Below are 16,548 nucleotides of genomic sequence, written 5' to 3'. Positions count from 1 at the left end.
ATATGGGTCTTTAAAAAAAAAAACTACAAAGGATTTTGTTGATTTTACATATGCTAAGACAGAAAATGTGTAAGAAGATATCATACCAAAGGGTCAGTGGTTTTCTCTGGGTAATGGAATTATGAGTGATTTTCATTTTCATCTCTGAATTTATTTTGTACTGTATCAGATTTTTCCATAACACGCATACTATTTCTGTAATTTAAAAACAGCAACTTTACAAAAGGATAAATAAGGTAGGATTCTGGTTACACGAAATACCTAGAATAATTAAATTCACAGAGCTAGAAAGCAGAATAGAGGTTACCAGAGGCTGGGGGAAGACAGAATGGGAAGTTAGTGTTTAATGGGCAGATTTTCAGTTTAGGATGATGAAAAAGTTCTGGAAATGGACAGCAGTAATGTCTTCACAACAATGTGAATAAACTTAATGCTGATGAATTGTACGTGTTTTTTTAAAAGATTTTATTTTTTTTTAAGATTTTTATTTATGTATTTGACAGAGAGAGACACAGTGAGAGAGGGAACACAAGCAGGGGGAGTGGGAGAGGGAGAAACAGGCTTCCTGCAGAGCAAGGAACCCAATGCGGGGCTCGATCCCAGATGACCCAAGCTGAAGGCAGACACTTAACAACTGAGCCACCCAGGTGCCCCTAAAGATTTTATTTTTTAGTAATCTCTATACTCAACGTGGGGTACAAACTCATAATCCTGAGATCAAGAGTTGCACACTCCATCAACTAAGCCAGCCAGGTGCCCTCAAGTGTACATTTAAGAATGGTTTAGGGGTGCCTGGGTGGTGCAGTTGGCTAAGGAGCCGACTGTTGGTTTCAGCTCAGATCATGGTCTCCAGGTGGTGAGACCAAGCCCAGGATTGAGTTCTGTGCTCAGCGGGGAGTCGGCTTCAGGACTCTCTCTCTCCCTCTGCCCCTTCCTCCAGGCTCTCCCTCTAAAATAAATCAATCTAAAAAAAAGGGGGTGCCTGGCTGGCTTAGGGGGTAGAGCATGAGACTCTTAATCTCGTGGTTGTAAATTCGAGCCCCACATTGGGTGCAGAGATTACTTAAAAATTAAAAAAAAAAAAAAGTTAAAATGCTACATTTTATATTGTGTGTATTTTGCCAAATTAAAGAAAAATTAAACACTAAGTTATATTACATACACAAATTAAGAATGCTCATCATAAATGTTTACAATAGTGAAAAAGTATCAACAACTTACATACCCACCAACATAATGGTTAAGAGTAAATTACCACCTAATGAAACAATGAAACATGAAGCACAAATGAGGCTATGAATTTGTATTTTTGCTGCAAACAGACCCATGATATGCTGAAAAAATAAGGCTATCATATAGTAAGCATGATCTCATTTTGATATTTAAAAAGAGAAAAAAAGGGCGCCTGGGTGGCTCAGTCGTTGGGCGTCTGCCTTCGGCTCAGGTCATGATCCCAGGGTCCTGGGATCGAGCCCCACATCGGGCTCCCTGCTTGGCAGGAGACCTGCTTCTCCCTCTCCCACTCCCCCTTGCTTGTGTTCCTGCTCTATCTCTCTGTCAAATAAATAAATAAAATCTTTAAAAAAATAAATGAATAAAAATAAAGAGAAAAAAATATGAATAAATAGTAAATAGAGATGTCTGTGAGGTGAAACCCCGAAACATTAGCAGTGGCCACTTCTCAATGGTGGGACTATGGGTGATCTTTTTCTTCCTTTTAACACTTTCTGGAAATGGGTAGCTGTTACTTTCACAATCAGAAAAGCAATAAAACTCTCTGAAAGAGAATAAAGAACCTGATATAAAGGACAGTGAGATCACAGACAGATGAGGGGAATGAAGACTTGCGCACAGTTTTCCTGACTCAAGTGGGCACACCCTGTTCAGAGCTGGCCGCGGGCAGTTTGTGAGGGTAGCTCAGCTGCCAGACAGCAGCTCATTTCCTTGCCAGCATCCCGATCCCGTCACGGGCCTTATCTCCACCTATCTATCCACAGACACTCCACGAGGCCACCAAACACCTCTCACTTAAAGGGCAACAGAGCGGAAGTGCCTGAGCACATGAGGACCTGGACAAGGGAAAGCAGTTTCCGCAAAGAGGGTGGGCACGGAAAGAAAACACTCTGGAGAGAAAACCAGCCGGCAGCTAGTTAGGTTACGGCTTTTTCCTTCTGGGGACGTGAGGCCTGCAATGCACAGGCAAGCCGTTCTTCACTCAAGATGCCCAAATTAGTTCACTAAGCTGCCTACTCACAGCCTGGCACCAGGCACCAGGCATGCCTGGGGGCTCTGCGTGGCCCAGCCCCTCCTCCCGCCGTGAAGCACAGGGCAGACACCACTTGCTTCTCACACAGTGTCCTTCCGCCACCAACAGACGGATGTCTGGCTGTTAGCAGGACACAGGGACCCCATTCCAGCCGGCAGTATTATTAGCCCCTGACCACACAGTGCTAACTTACAAAAGTACCCTGTGAAATGCTGCCTCTTTTTGGCTGATGGCTTGGCAGGTTGTTCAAGGCCCACTGCTGGGCCTAAACTGGTCGGGCTTTGGTAGCGTCTAAATGAGGTTCCCAGATACAAGTGAAGTTAAGGAGGGACTAGGACGGGCAGGGACGCTGACTTACTTTACTGTTGAAAAGAAACCAAGGCAGCAGTGTGGTTAAGACCTGGGTGAGATCTTGGCTGGCTATAACCTAAAACCTTGAGTAAGTGATTACATCTTTCTGAGCATTAGTGTCTTCATTTAACTTAATGGGAAAGTAATAACAAATACAATAATAAAAAAATAATAATGCACACTTCAAGGGATTATTGTGACAATTAAATGTGGCGGTACAGGGGGCGCCTGGGGGGCTCAGTCAGTTAAGTGTCTGCCTTCGGCTCGGGTCATGATCTTGGGGTCCTGGGACGAAGCCCCGAGTTGGGCTCCCCACTCAGTGGGGAGTCTGCTTGTCCCTCTCCCTCTGCCCTCACGCTCTCAAATAAATAAATAAAATCTTAAAAAAAAAAATGTGGCTGGGGCGCCTGGGTGGCTTAGTTGGTTAAGCGTCTGCCTTCGGCTCAGGTCATGATCCCGGGTTCCTGGGATCAAGCCCCACACTGGGCTCCCTGCTCTGCGGGGAGTCTGCTTCTCCCTCTGCCTCTACCTGCTGCTCTGCCTACTTGTGCTCTCTCTCTGTCAAATAAATACATAAAATCTTAAAAAAAAAAAAAAGAAAGAAAATGTGGCTGTATAGGTAAAGCACAGAACATCCTCAGTATGTGGTACTATTGTTATTAGCTGTATAACCTTGGACTAGTCTCTTGAGTTTTCTTCCTTTTTCTTTTCCTTTTAAGATTATTTATTTATTTATTTATTTATTTGAGAGGGAGAGAGAGAGCACGAGTGGGGGGTGGGGGGCAGAAGGAGAGGGAGAAGCAGACTCCCTACTGAGCGGGGAGCCTGACACGGGGCTCAATCCCAGGACCCTGAGATCAGGACGTGAGCCGAAGGCAGACGCTTAACCAACTGAGCCTCCCAGGCGCCTCTTTCTCTGAGCTTTGACTTACCTTTTCCTCACCTATAAAATGGTTGTTGTGAAGAGAGACCATGTACATAAGACAACCACCACAATGCCTGAGACATAACTGCTGCTCAATAAACTCAATACAGCCATCCTCACTAGTGCTACAACTGGAGGCCTTCTGGTTACCCTCCAAAGACACTCAGAGTGAGAGGATCCCAGAACTGCCTGGAAAGGGGTTCCTGACACAGTCACCATCTGGACCTCTCCAATTAAATCCTAAACCTGCCAAGGATGAGAGCAAAAGACTGGTCACCTAGGGCAAAGGCATCCCAGGATCCAAGGGCGAGGACGCTGGGAACACGGATGCCCTTGCTGCTGGTGGTATAAAGTGGTAAGCAATCACTGGAGGGCAATGGGGTTATATCTACCAAATGATAAAATCACTATCTTCTGACCTAGCCACTCCCTTTCTAGTAATGAATCCTGCAGTTATACCCGGACACATACAAAATGATATGCACATGGTCATATACTACGTGGTAACAAAAGCCTGGCCACAACCTGAATCTGTACAGGACAGGTTCAATAAATTATAGTGCTCCCATGTTGAAATACTATACAGCAACAGAAACAAAGGAGGAATCTATGTACTGATCTGGAAATATCCCCAAAAGATAATGTAAACTGAAAAGAGAAAGGTATAGAGTGGTGTATATAGATTTTACATTACCTTGAATTTTCAGCCATGTGAATATAAATGATCTATGACGAAAGATAACCTGCACCTCTCTTTCCTTTTCACATACTGGTGCTATATCAGAGGTCGATGGGAATAGGCAGAATGCGGTGAAGGAGGCTCTCCTCAGGGCTTTTGCTCTTAATAAGGGATCTGCCCAAATTAAAGCAAATACTGAAAGCAGACATTTATCAAACCAGGCTAACCTGTGATAAACACCGAGACTAACCTGACGAAGTCTTCGGGAAGCAGGTCAGGACTAACACCCAGGGAGTCAAGCACGTCGTTTCGAATCTGGAGCAACAACTCAGAATCTTCCCCAAAGGTATCAGAACTAGGATCTCTTCCTTTATCTGTGCGGAACTTCAAGAGCACTAAGAAAGGCAAAGAAGGTAGGTTAAAAACCAAGTCTTTTTTTTTTTTTTTTTTAAGATTCTATTTATTTCAGAGAAAGAGACAGAGAGAGAGAGCAAGAGCAAGCAGGGAGCAAGAGGGAGAGGGACAAGCAGGTTCCATGCTTAGGCCCCAACATGGGGCCCAATCGCCCGACCCTGAGATCATGACTCAAGCTGAAATCAAAGAGTCAGACACTCAGCCACTGAGCTACCCAGGCACCTCCAAAACCAAGTCTTTTCATAACAAATGCTTATGGATGTTGAGAACGTAAACACAGAAAGTGGTACGTTAATCAAAATGAGAGCCAAGTGAAAGATAATCTACTTTTCATTTGCAAACATAGAGGCAATCAGTGATTACAAAAATGACTAAAATTACTGTGATGAGTGCCACAATGGTGTAACAGAAGATCTGACATCCTTGGTGGGGTGGTGTCAGTTAAGGACTCCCCAAGGAAGTAGTAACCAAGTTGACTTGGTTTGAATGTGTGAATTTGGGGGCAGGGGAAGTAGGGGAGAAGCCTCAAGCAGAGGGAAAAGACCCAATTATGACCCAGAAGACAGGTCTGGAGTGGGAGGCATGCATTCTAGGCATCAGTTCAAAGGGCTGCTTCAGCCAGAAAGGCCAGCCAAATGCTCAGACTCATCAGACAGGCAGGTCATTACAAACAAAACCTCCCTCAGTACAATAATTATGTCAACCTCTAAAAATGAATGTTTAATTTTGCTTGTGAACCAGGGGAAAGGTTCAGATGATGGCGGCAAATTAGAGCTTCTGTGTAATGAGACCCTAACAAGGTTTGAATTTTTAACCCCAACAAAAAGACACAGGCAGGAGCCTAAGACTGATGAAAATACCAGCACCTTCTAATGCCAGCACACCCTGTCCACGATGTTCACTGCATGCTGGGTGGATGGTATCCTTCTTCCCCGCAAGCTCCCCAAGATGGGTGCACAGCCGGCCTGGAGCCCCATCTCTAGGGCAATGCCCCTCCCACCTGACACTGCTGCTTCAGAGCTTGGGTAGACACAGACAGGACCGGGTGTTCTGGGACAGCAGCTCATGCCCAGAGGGGGCTTCCCACTTTTAAAAAAGTACTTCCTTTTAAGTCTCATTGACAACTGCTGATGGAAAAGAGAACTTATTCAACAAATTATACTCTCCATCAGTACAAGGGGCTCTTCCCTAAAAATTAAGATGGACTGAAAAGTGACCCAACTGCTGTGAGGCTCTTTAAAAATCCAAGGATTTGGGGGCATCTGGGTGGCTCAGTCGTTAAGCGTCTGCCTTCGGCTCAGGTCATGATATCCCAGGGGTCCTGGGATCGAGCCCTGCATCAGGCTCCCTGCTCAGAGGGAAGCCTGCTTCTCCTCTCCCACTTCCCCTGCTTGTGTTCCCGCTCTCGATGGGTCTCTCTCTGTCAAATAAATAAATCTTTAAAAAAAAATAAAAATAAAAATAAAAATCCAAGGATTTGGAAGCCACCCTCGACTAAGGAATCTGTCCTTCGACTTGTTTTCTTAAGACTCAGATTGTTTCGGTGATGAGCGGCCTGGGTTGAGAACCACTGGCTAAGCAGCAGGAATTCATTCATTCACCGGTACGATGGCACTCACTGCAGGCCCGGCAGGCCAGGGGCTGCAGGGAGTGGCCAGCCTGCTCTGGTGAAGGCAATGGGGGTGGGGGCAGAGGGAGGATTCAGGAACCACAGCAGATGGCCCCCTCAAGCCCGAGAGGAGCTCATAAATGGGTTGTCAAGTGCTCCAGGAAGGCCCGTTTAGGGAAAAGAAGACACAACCTGCCCTGGGCTGGGCTTTTCTCAGAGACAGCCCCGGCCCCTTAACCGCCCCCCCCCCCCCCCCCCCCCGGTCCGCATCTCTCTGGCAACCTCAGCACATCAAAAAACGACTCCAAAGTATCTGTTTTGTTGTCTGGGGATGTTACTTTCCTCTTTTCAAGAACACAGCTCCAGGGCACCTGGGTGGCTCAGTCAGTTGAGTGTCTGACTCTTGATTTCGACTTGGGTCATGATCTTGGGGTTGTGGGATCGAGCCCCGCATGGGGCTCTGCACTCAGCGTGGAGTCTGCTTGTCCCTCTCCCTCTGTTCCTCCCCCCCGCCCCCCCAACCCCGCTCTCTCTCTCAAATAAATACAATCTTTAAAAAAAGAAAAAAAGAAGAACACAGCTCCTAGAATCTTTAATGCTACCTGACCACTTGGCAGCCAACTCAGAGCTGATGACAATTCGGATGCTGGCTAACACCAATCTGCCATCACCTAAGCCTCACTTCTAACTCATCAGATGTGTTGCTGGGATTCCAACTTGGAGTAAATAAATGCAATCAAGTAATAAGCATTTGGGGGCAGGGTGGAGAAAAGACTAAAACAGGGACCATCAATCCCTGTTTAGACCAAGATTCTTTTTCAACAATGTCCTATGAAGACAAAGGAATCTGGAAATGTGCTAGTCAGGCCAGAAGAGAGGATACTCTGAGCAGACTGTATCGAATGTCATCGTTATTCCTGTCAATCACTCCTGAGAGGACACAAGGACAGACCCAGAAAGAGTTATCAGTGTCACCTGAGCAATGACAGAAGCCATGCCAAGTGCAAGCCGCTCGAACCGCACAATCCATGGCCCAGTGGCCACTGTGTGGGAAAAATGAGTGAGGCTGCTTGATTTCCAGCAGCCAGGGTGGTGGGCAGCAGGAGCCCGTGCTGGCTGTCTCCAGGCGATCCTCTCATTTCTGTGTCACTGCAACAGAAGCACCAACTGTCACGAGGGACGGAGAGGAGAGAGGACCATTTTTCCAGCTCCACCACAAAGCTTGTCATCTTTTGGTTAGAAAATAAAGCTAGCTCTTGGAACAAAGCTCAAACCATTATAATAATCGGAAAACAGTGCCTACAATGTGCCAGGCACTATTCTCAACATTTTATGTGCATTAATGCTCATCCTCAATGACCTGGTGAGGGAGGTATGACTGTCCCCACTTTATTGATGAAGAAACTGAAGTTCAAAGAGATGAAGTGGCTTGTTCAATGTAACTGTCCATAATAAGCAGTGGAGCAGAAATGCCAACTCAGATCTGGCTTCAGAATCAGTGTTTCTTAACCCTAATCAAATCCAGGAGAAATGCTAAGACAACCAGGAATGCAGCCCCAAGGATTCCAAGTGGTCTGGCTCTTTGCCCCTAACCTCAGGAAGACTCCTATTCAACCACATTTTTGTGAGATGCATTTTCCAGATGGGCCCTGCCCTCTCCCAACTGGTCCATTAATTTTCAGTTGCTAGTTCAGCGGGTGAGAAGTGGAGGCAGAGGCTGTCCGAAACCTCACCCATCGGTCTTCAGTGTGTAAGAGCAGCTTCACCTCAGAAAGAAGAAGACGGCACGAAAAGGCGGAGGACGAAGGCAGCCAGCAGCTGGCCCTGCTGTCTCTCTGGGCCCCTTGCCCGGTCCGGGTGCAGGCTGGCTGGCCGGGGGCCGGCAGGCTGGCACCGTCCAGATACCTCGCTGACCACATCTGAAGTCCTCGCAGGGCCTCTGGGAAGGGGGCCAGTCAGTCCGGCCACTTACTTGCAGCAAAGCAAACAGAAGCTATATTTTTCACTCTTTTTCAAATGTCAGCATTCCAGTCAGCAGGGGTCGTGGGGGACAGGGAGAAGCCCATGTCCTGGACAGGCAGCAGCCCCAGAACTGACCCTATCCCCTAACGAGCTCTTGCTTATTAAATTCTCCTCTTTGTTCTGCTTCTTACCCCTCCCAAAGAGCCAGTCAGCTACACACACGCACGCATACCTCCACCCCCACCACTGTTGACACTGCACTTCTGAAGAGCACCTCTTCACCAGTTTCCAGATTATAAAATTGTTCCATTAAGATCAAATATTGTCAGGGATGGAGAGCTACTCTGCCAAAAGATGACTCATCGCATAGTATCAAAACACTGCACAAAATTAGAGTTCCAAACTTGATTAACTTCATCTGAAGCTTTTAATTAACTAGGTTGTTAAAGTCTAAGGGAATGACATTCATCGCTACAGATGATAGGCTAGTGTCTCTGCCCAAGTTCAGGACTTGCCCGTGTAATGGAAAAAGGCAAAGTTCGAAAAAGGAGAAACCAAGCACCTTTTCATCTGTCAGAAGAAAAACAATGTACATGCGAATATACTACTATTCTGGGAAAAAAACAAAGAAATTAACACTCAAATTCAAATTTAAACTGAATCAGAGTATCAGATTCGTGTTGTAACAGAAATCTGGAAAGCAGCACTATTATTTATTTATTTACTTATTTTTTTAAGATTTTATTTTTACCTGTTTGATGAGAGAGAGACAGAGAGAGAGGGAACACAAGCAGGGGGAGTGGGAGAGGGAGAAGCAGACTTCCCACTGAGCAGGGAGCCCAATGTGGGGCTCGATCCCAGACCCTGGGATCACGACCTGAGCCGAAAGCAGATGCTTAACAACTGAGCCACCCAGGCGCCCCGGAATGCAGTACTATTAATCACTGTATTTCTCTCTACAAATTTATTACATTTAAATACTGGAATTATATTTAGCATAATCAGTAAAGCCACCCGAAAAAAAAAAATAGCACATTTATAGGTGAGAAAATGAAGTTAATGTTGCAAATTAGCCCCAAATCAATTGCTGTCCTCAACTGAGGGGGAAAAAAAACAAATCTACACAAAAACCTATTCATATGCCTGACTGACACCTAAAGCTTCTCTGTACCTGACACCCTTCCTCCAATCTCTCTGGTTCTTTCTAACCTTCCACAGAACCATTCTCTCCAAGCTGTCATTATCTCTGAGAATGGCCTGGAAACTGGCTCGACTCTTGGCTCACATATACTTCCAAACAAAAAAAAAAAAGGGTTTTCCTCCTACCCTATAGCCTTTTTTTTTTTTTTAAGATTGTATTTATTTGTTTATTTGACAAAGAGACAGAGGGAGTGCAAGTGCTCGAGTAGGGGGAGGGGCAACAGGAGAGGGAGAGAGTCTTTTTTTTTTTTTTAAGGATTTTATTTATGTATTTGACAGAGAGAGACACAGCGAGAGAGGAAACACAAGCAGGGGGCGTGGGAGAGGGAGAGGCAGGCTTTCCGCGGAGCAGGGAACCCGATGCGGGGCTCAATCCCAGGACCCGTGGGGCTCGATCCCAGGACCCTCGGACCATGACCTGAGCCGAAGGCAGACGCTTAACCATCTGAGCCACCCAGGCGCCCGGAGAGGAAGAGAGTCTTAAGCAGACTCTGCACTGAGCAGGGCTCGGATCTCACAACCCTGAGATCATGACCTGACCCAAAATTAAGAGCCCAATGCTCAACATAACCAAGCCATCCAGGCACCCCCGCCCCACAAAGCCTATCTTTTAAGGCAAAACATGAGGTCTCATGTTTGGTCAATTGCTCTTTCCAATAAATACATACCAAGGATGGTAATAACTAGAATTATTGTGATGATTTCACAGTGTATACAAATATCGAATCATTATGTTGTAACCTGAAATATAGTGTTATAGGTCAAGTACATCTCAATAAAAACAAATATATAAATAAGTAATGAGCACCAATTTTGTGCCAGGCCCTGAGCTGGACAGGGGAAAGCAAAAACACACACACTGCCCTCTCAGAGCACTTAGGGAAGGTGACAAAATTACATACAGAATAACAAAAGGTGGGAACCAGCAAAGGTGCTCTGAGGGAGCATTACTGGATGGAATGGGGCGGTCTCACTGGGTGGAACCATCTCATCCCCACTGGCCACCAGGCCTGAACACTGACCCTGGGCACACTCTCACCCTTGGCACATCCATGTGCTGCTTCAAAGCCAAGGGAGCTTTGAAATTGGCAGGCAGCAGCAGTAAGGACCACAGCACTGGAGCCAAACTGCCTGGGCTGGATCCCAATTTTTCCACTTACTATATGACCTTGGGCCTGTGACAACATCCTTGAGCCTCCTCTGTAAAATGGGAATCATAAGAGCACTTCCCTTACGGGGTTTAAGGACTAAGTGAAGTAGTGTCCCCGCAAAGCAGCCCGGACAGCGCCAGGTGCAGCGAGTGCACCAGGTAAACGACAGAGCTCCAGAGCCGCTGCCCTTCCACAACCTCCATAAACCCAGTTTGCTCGCCCTCGGAGAAACTGACCTACTTCGTGTCGAAATCCCCACTTAACTGTTACCATCACTAACACAGCCACAAGTTCTGGAGGCCCCAGTGACTCGGCTCTGAGAAATCCTGATACTCTCTGCACACACACACCCCCCCACCCTCTTTCCACCAATGCTCGGATCTCAGGGTGTGATCTTACAGTAATTTGTGTAAATTCACTGTACAAGGACGGGATTTGTCTCCTCTGCTGGATTTTTGTGCTCGTGGGACAGAAACCATATCTGCTTTTTTCACTATTCTCTACTTAATGCCTAGCACAGGGCATGCCCCATAGTGGGCACTGAGAAAATGTCCACTCGGGCAAACGACGGACACCAGTCACACATGAGGGGGCGGAGGGCTCATGACAACTGACACAGGATCCTCACCCACCCTTACCAGGCCTGCTCTTCTATTCAGAATATAGTTCTCAACATAACCAGGATGGATCTGTTCCTTACCATGTATTTACAAACATGGCAGATCTGGAAAGTCCAGCAAGAAACAAAAAGACATACACAGTGCACCAAGTGTGTCCTCAAGAGGGAAACGAGATGAAATCTGGCTTTCAAGGCCAGGGGTGCCTGGGTGGCTCAGTCGGTTAAGCATCTGCCTTCAGCGGCTCAGGTCATGATCCCAGGGTCCTGGGTTCGAGCCCTACATCGGGCTCCCTGCTCCGTGGAGAGCCTGCTTCTCCCTTTGCCTGCTGCTCCCCCTGCTTGTGTTCTCTCCCTCTTTCTCTCAGTCAAATAAATAAACAAAATCTTTAAAAAAAAACAAAAAACAAAAAAATCAAGGCCGTATCTGAGGGCTAAAGGTGCAGAAAAGCCAGCCCCCAGGCATGAAGCTCCAAGGAGGGACAGAGCTGGATTGGGGAAGGCAGGAACGTTTCAGGCAAGTCACTGTGAGTTTGGCTCTTGCAGCCTCCTGCCTTTTGAGGTGCCTGGTCATCTGTTCAGCTCAGTTCCACATTACTTGCCCCTTCTTTTACTTCACTCTTTAACCACAGAAACTTACAAGTAGGTGTGTGCACATATTCATTCATTCATTTTTTCATCCACAAACATTTCCTGAGCACCTGCACTCCACCCTCACACCCCCTTGCTGAGCCTGTGCTGGGGACCCAGAAGCGATCCAGACAGCGCCAGGTCCTGCCATCCACAGAGGGCACACTCATAATTCCTGACTGTCACGACTGTCACCATGGCCACACAGTACTCTGATCTCACTCTCCAGAGAGCCTCACCACTGGAGTGGCTTCCCCTGAAGACTTGCTCTGAAATGCCCCTTCTGAGCTCCAAGTCCTGGCCACCCTTTCACCTCTCCAGTGAAACGTGGTGTGGGACCTCATCACATAACAGCTCAAAACAGAAAAAGAAAGCTGTCTCTTATTATTTACATCTCACCCTCTTCTGAAAAGAATTTGAAGCAGCCGCATGCAAGTTATTGGGGGGGTGGGGTGGGGAAGGGAGTGCTATTTCTCAGAAATGACCTGAAAACAAGATGCCGTTTTTTAACTACCAAATTAAAGGCCAAGATTACTCACCTAAGCAAGAAGGCAGAGGGAACTGCTCTGTCACTGAGCTCTGATGGGAGGGTAAATGCTCAGTAAACCATAAGAAAATGTGGTACAGAGGATCTTTACAAAGGGCCATGCCTTTTGGCCAGTGACTGAATTATGTATAAATGGTCACTGCCGTGTTATTTATACGACAGAAAATCTGGAAATAGTATCAGATGGTAGGATGGTTACATAAAACATATGGACAGGTTGGAATATTATTCATCTATTAAAATTATGTTTAAGCAGGTTTTAGTCAGGGGCGCCTGGGTGGCTCAGTTGGTTGGGCATCCAACTCTTGGTTTCGGCTCAGGTCACACACAATCTCATGGGTTGTGGGATTGAGCCCCATGTCAGGCTCCTCACTTGGCAGGGCGTCTGCTTGAAAGAGTCTTTCCCTCTGCGCCCCTCCCAAAAGATAAATAAATCTTAAAAAAACAAAAAACAAAACAAAAACCACCCTAATTTAGGTTAAAAAAAAAAAATCCTACAGGGGCACCTGGCCGGCTGAGTCAATGGAGTGTGCGACTCCTGATCTCGGGGTCGTGAGTTCAAGCCCCACATTGGGTGTGGAGATTACTTAAAAATAAAACCTTAAAAAAATTCTTTAATATCCTATATTCAGAATACACTCCGCTATGTAAAAACAAAACAGAAGGAGGTAAGGTACAACTGTTCCCACCCCATTCTAGAAGTGGGAAACTGAGTCTTGGGACAGAGAGGCTCAGTGTCACAATGGACTCAAAGGTCATCACATTCATAATCTCAATGCTATACCCCCCCTCCCTAGGAGCAGAGACAAGATAGGAGACACGCTAGTTCACAAAATAAAAATCACTTCAAATGGATTTGGCTCCCCACCCCAGAGCCCACCAGTTTAGAATAATGCCAACCACTCAGTCAGACTCTTGTCCAGCCAAATACCTGATTCTCCTCTAAAAAATGTCAAGTGATTCCTAAGCTTGACTCTCACCTTTGAAGTAGAACATTTTGCCTAGTATGCAAAGACTGTATGTAACTTACAAAAAGAAGATGTCAAGGAAATTCTAAAACGCAGGGACAATTATGTAGAGGGCAAGCAGAGAGATCCACAGCCCCCTGCCGCAGGGCCCCTTCTCTCTCAGCGTTGCCAACCGCACCCTCTACTCACAGAGCGGTTCTGACAGAGCCCTCTGCATTCACACTCACCCTGCCTGGTCACAAGCAGCAGGGAGACAGGGGCTTTTCTCTAGCCCAGCACTTGAGTGGCACATGACCTTGACTCTGGGCATCTGCTGCTCTCTGCCAACGGCTCTCACCGAGGGAAGATGGCACAGGACATTCCCGTGACTGTGGTCTGACAGTAGGAGAAAAGATGGGAGGCGCTGAACAAGAACTGCAGCTGGGCTGGGGGCCCAAGAGCAGCTCAAACACAGGCTAATGCCGGGGGTGGGGAAGACATAGGGCTGCAAAGCAAACAACCAGGCAGGTCTCGTTGACAATGCTGCCCATTATTACAGTCTGCTCTCAGGGGCCTCAGGTTCCCATCTGCCAAAGTGGGATAAGGAAATGTCACAGGGCTCTTGTGAAATTGAGATTTGTAAAATGGACATAATGCCATTAATTGGTGATGCTAATATAGTCAAACTTTGAACAACAGAGGTTTAGAGGCACTGACCCCCCGTGAACTCGACAATCCACATATAACTTTGATTCTCCAAAAACTTCACTACTAATAGCCTACTGCTAACCGGAAACCTTAGTGGTAACAGAAACAGTTGGTTAACAAATATTCGTGTTCTATCTATTACATACTGTATTCTTAAAATAAAGTAAGGTAGAGAAAAGGAAATGTTATTAACAAAATCACAGGGAAGAGAAAATACATTTTACAGTACTGTACTGTATTTATAAAAAAAAAAAAAAATTCGTAAGTGGACCTGCACATTTCAAATCTGTGTTGTACAAGGCTCTGCTGTAATTGAAATCTGACTGCGTTGGGCAACACTTAAGACACTTACTAGGTTTGGTGACCCTGGACAAATGACAGCCTGTCCAACAGTCAATATCCTAAGATGACAATGGACGATCATAATAAGATCTGCTCTCACGAGGGCGCTATGAAGATTTAATGGGATTGTGACACATGTAAAGCTCTTAATCAAAAATGATGAAGGCACAACAGGGGCCGGGCCTTTGTTTAATCCCTGTTGTCCGATGAGGCGGATTTAGGGTTATGCCCATTTGTCAGACTGAAGAGTGGAGCAGTGCCTCACCAGGATGGGTTTTCTCGCCAGACTATGCGCTGACAGCTGTGAGGCACTAGACCGTACTTACGGGTCACCTCTGCCCTTCCCCTCACCTCTCTTCTCTCACATGGCACTGCCTTCCTTTCTGAATGACTGCGGTCTGCGTTCTCTACCACTGATAAGGCAGTGGCACCTAAAAAACCCAAACAGAACAACAACCACCAAAAAACCACTGCTTTTTTTCTTTCGCCCTTCCTACAAATTATTTTTAAACATCTGTGGTCATGACAGCAGTGAATCAACAAGTACTCGACTGCCACCCCCTTATCGGAACCCACTTCCCTGTGGCCGTCTCCTCCTCAGTGGTCCTTGTCACTGCTGGACACCAAAACACCCAGTGGGGAATGCCAGGCCCGAATGGGAATGGCTGCCCTTGACCTGGTCTGCAAAGGTCACAAGTTCTAAAATAAGAAGTTCCCTCTGAACAGAACTCATCACCAAATCAAGCTGAGGCCTAGAGACAAAGACAATTTACAAATCATAAAAACAGGGAGGTAAGTAGGGAGTGTGGTGGCGTCAGGGAGAATTGGAGGAGGAGGCATCAAAGAAACAAAGTTTTCTAGAGTCTACAACAGGAAAAAAAATATTACAAAGCACCCACCATCAAGACACCTTGCAAAAGAATCCACGCGGAGACGATGAAACATGAGGTGTAAAATACTAGAAAGTTCGGGTGCCTGGGTGTCTCAGTTAGTTAAGCGACTGCTTTCAGCTCAGGTCATGATCCTGGAGTCCCGGGATCGAGTCCCGCATCAGGCTCCCTGCTCAGCAGGGAGTCTGCTTCTCCCTCTGACCCTCCCCCCTCTCATGTGCTCTCTGTCTCTCATTCTCGCTCTCTCACAAAAATAAATAAAAATCTTTAAAAAATAAAAAGATAAAAAGATAAATAAAATAAAATACTAGAAAGTTCTAGGAGTGCCTGGTTGGCTCGTTTAGGAGCATGAGACTCTTGATCTCAGGGTTGCAGGTTCAAGCCCCAGATTGGGTGTAGAGGTTACTAAAAAAAAATAAGTAAACCTAAAAAAAGAAAGTTCTAGAAGAATATATAAGAAATGGCTGTTTCCTCTGAAGTTATCTGTACATTTTACTAATCTGTCTCACTTTTACAATTTAAAAAAGGACAAAACAGAACTACTTTGAAGGTTCGCATATATATGATCATCCTAAGTATAAAGTTCTCAAAATCTCCATTTCTACAGAGGCCACGAAGTGAAGGGACTTGCTTAAGGTCAAGAAATATATGCAGAGCTGGGACCTAAACTTCTTCTTTCCAGATCCAACTCTGGAGACTTCAAGGTATTGGTGACTGAGAAGATTCTACAGGCAGGAGAAAGGAGATGTGAACCCCAAACTTGTCTGGCTAGATTTACAAACCAAGGACAATCAGTCACTTTAGAAAAGAGCCTAATCCCCCAGTGAAGGGCCCTGACCTCTCCAGCTCCTAGCAGAGACAGGAGCTGCTGGTTGTTAACAAGCCCTTGCTCCCTGGACATGAGAGTTAAAGGCATGGAAATACTTCTCCATCCTTTAGATGCTTATTGGCACAGTCCTACAGCTACGTCTGGGTCTTACAGGTACTTCCAGTCTTGTGCCACAGTGGAGAAAAGGACTCAGGCAAATTAGCACCATCTAAGCAGCTTTACATGAGCCTAAAATAAACTAATGAAGCCACAGGTTAAGAATTAGCAAAATTCTGGGGTGCGTGGGTGGCTCAGTTGGTTAAGCATTTGCCTGCCCTTGGCTCAGGTCATGATCCCAGCATCCTGGTATCAGCCCGCATCAGGCTCCCTCCCTGCTCAGTGGGGAGTCTGCTTCTCCCTCTGCCTCTGCCCACCCCCCACTCATGCTCTCTAATAAATAAAATCTTAAAAAACAAAACAAAAAGGAATTAGCAAAACTCTCC

At 46.2% G+C, this 16,548-nt stretch overlaps 1 protein-coding gene across 1 annotated transcript in view; it reads right to left on the bottom strand.

Annotated features, from left to right (window-relative positions):
• The window catches only part of SAE1 (SUMO1 activating enzyme subunit 1), a 77,157-nt gene that overhangs the window by 10,715 nt on the left and 49,894 nt on the right, over positions 1-16,548 (bottom strand). The window contains exon 7 of the mRNA XM_028088049.1: positions 4,472-4,616. Coding sequence (XP_027943850.1) covers positions 4,472-4,616 — 145 coding nt within the window. The remainder of the gene's footprint in view (positions 1-4,471; positions 4,617-16,548) is intronic.

This window comes from Eumetopias jubatus, unplaced genomic scaffold (genome assembly GCF_037043125.1).
Source record: "Eumetopias jubatus isolate StellerSeaLion01/CBP00866 unplaced genomic scaffold, mEumJub1_p1.0 scaffold_10, whole genome shotgun sequence".
Taxonomy (NCBI): Eukaryota; Metazoa; Chordata; class Mammalia; order Carnivora; family Otariidae; genus Eumetopias; species Eumetopias jubatus.
This window is presented reverse-complemented; position numbering and strand designations above follow the sequence as displayed.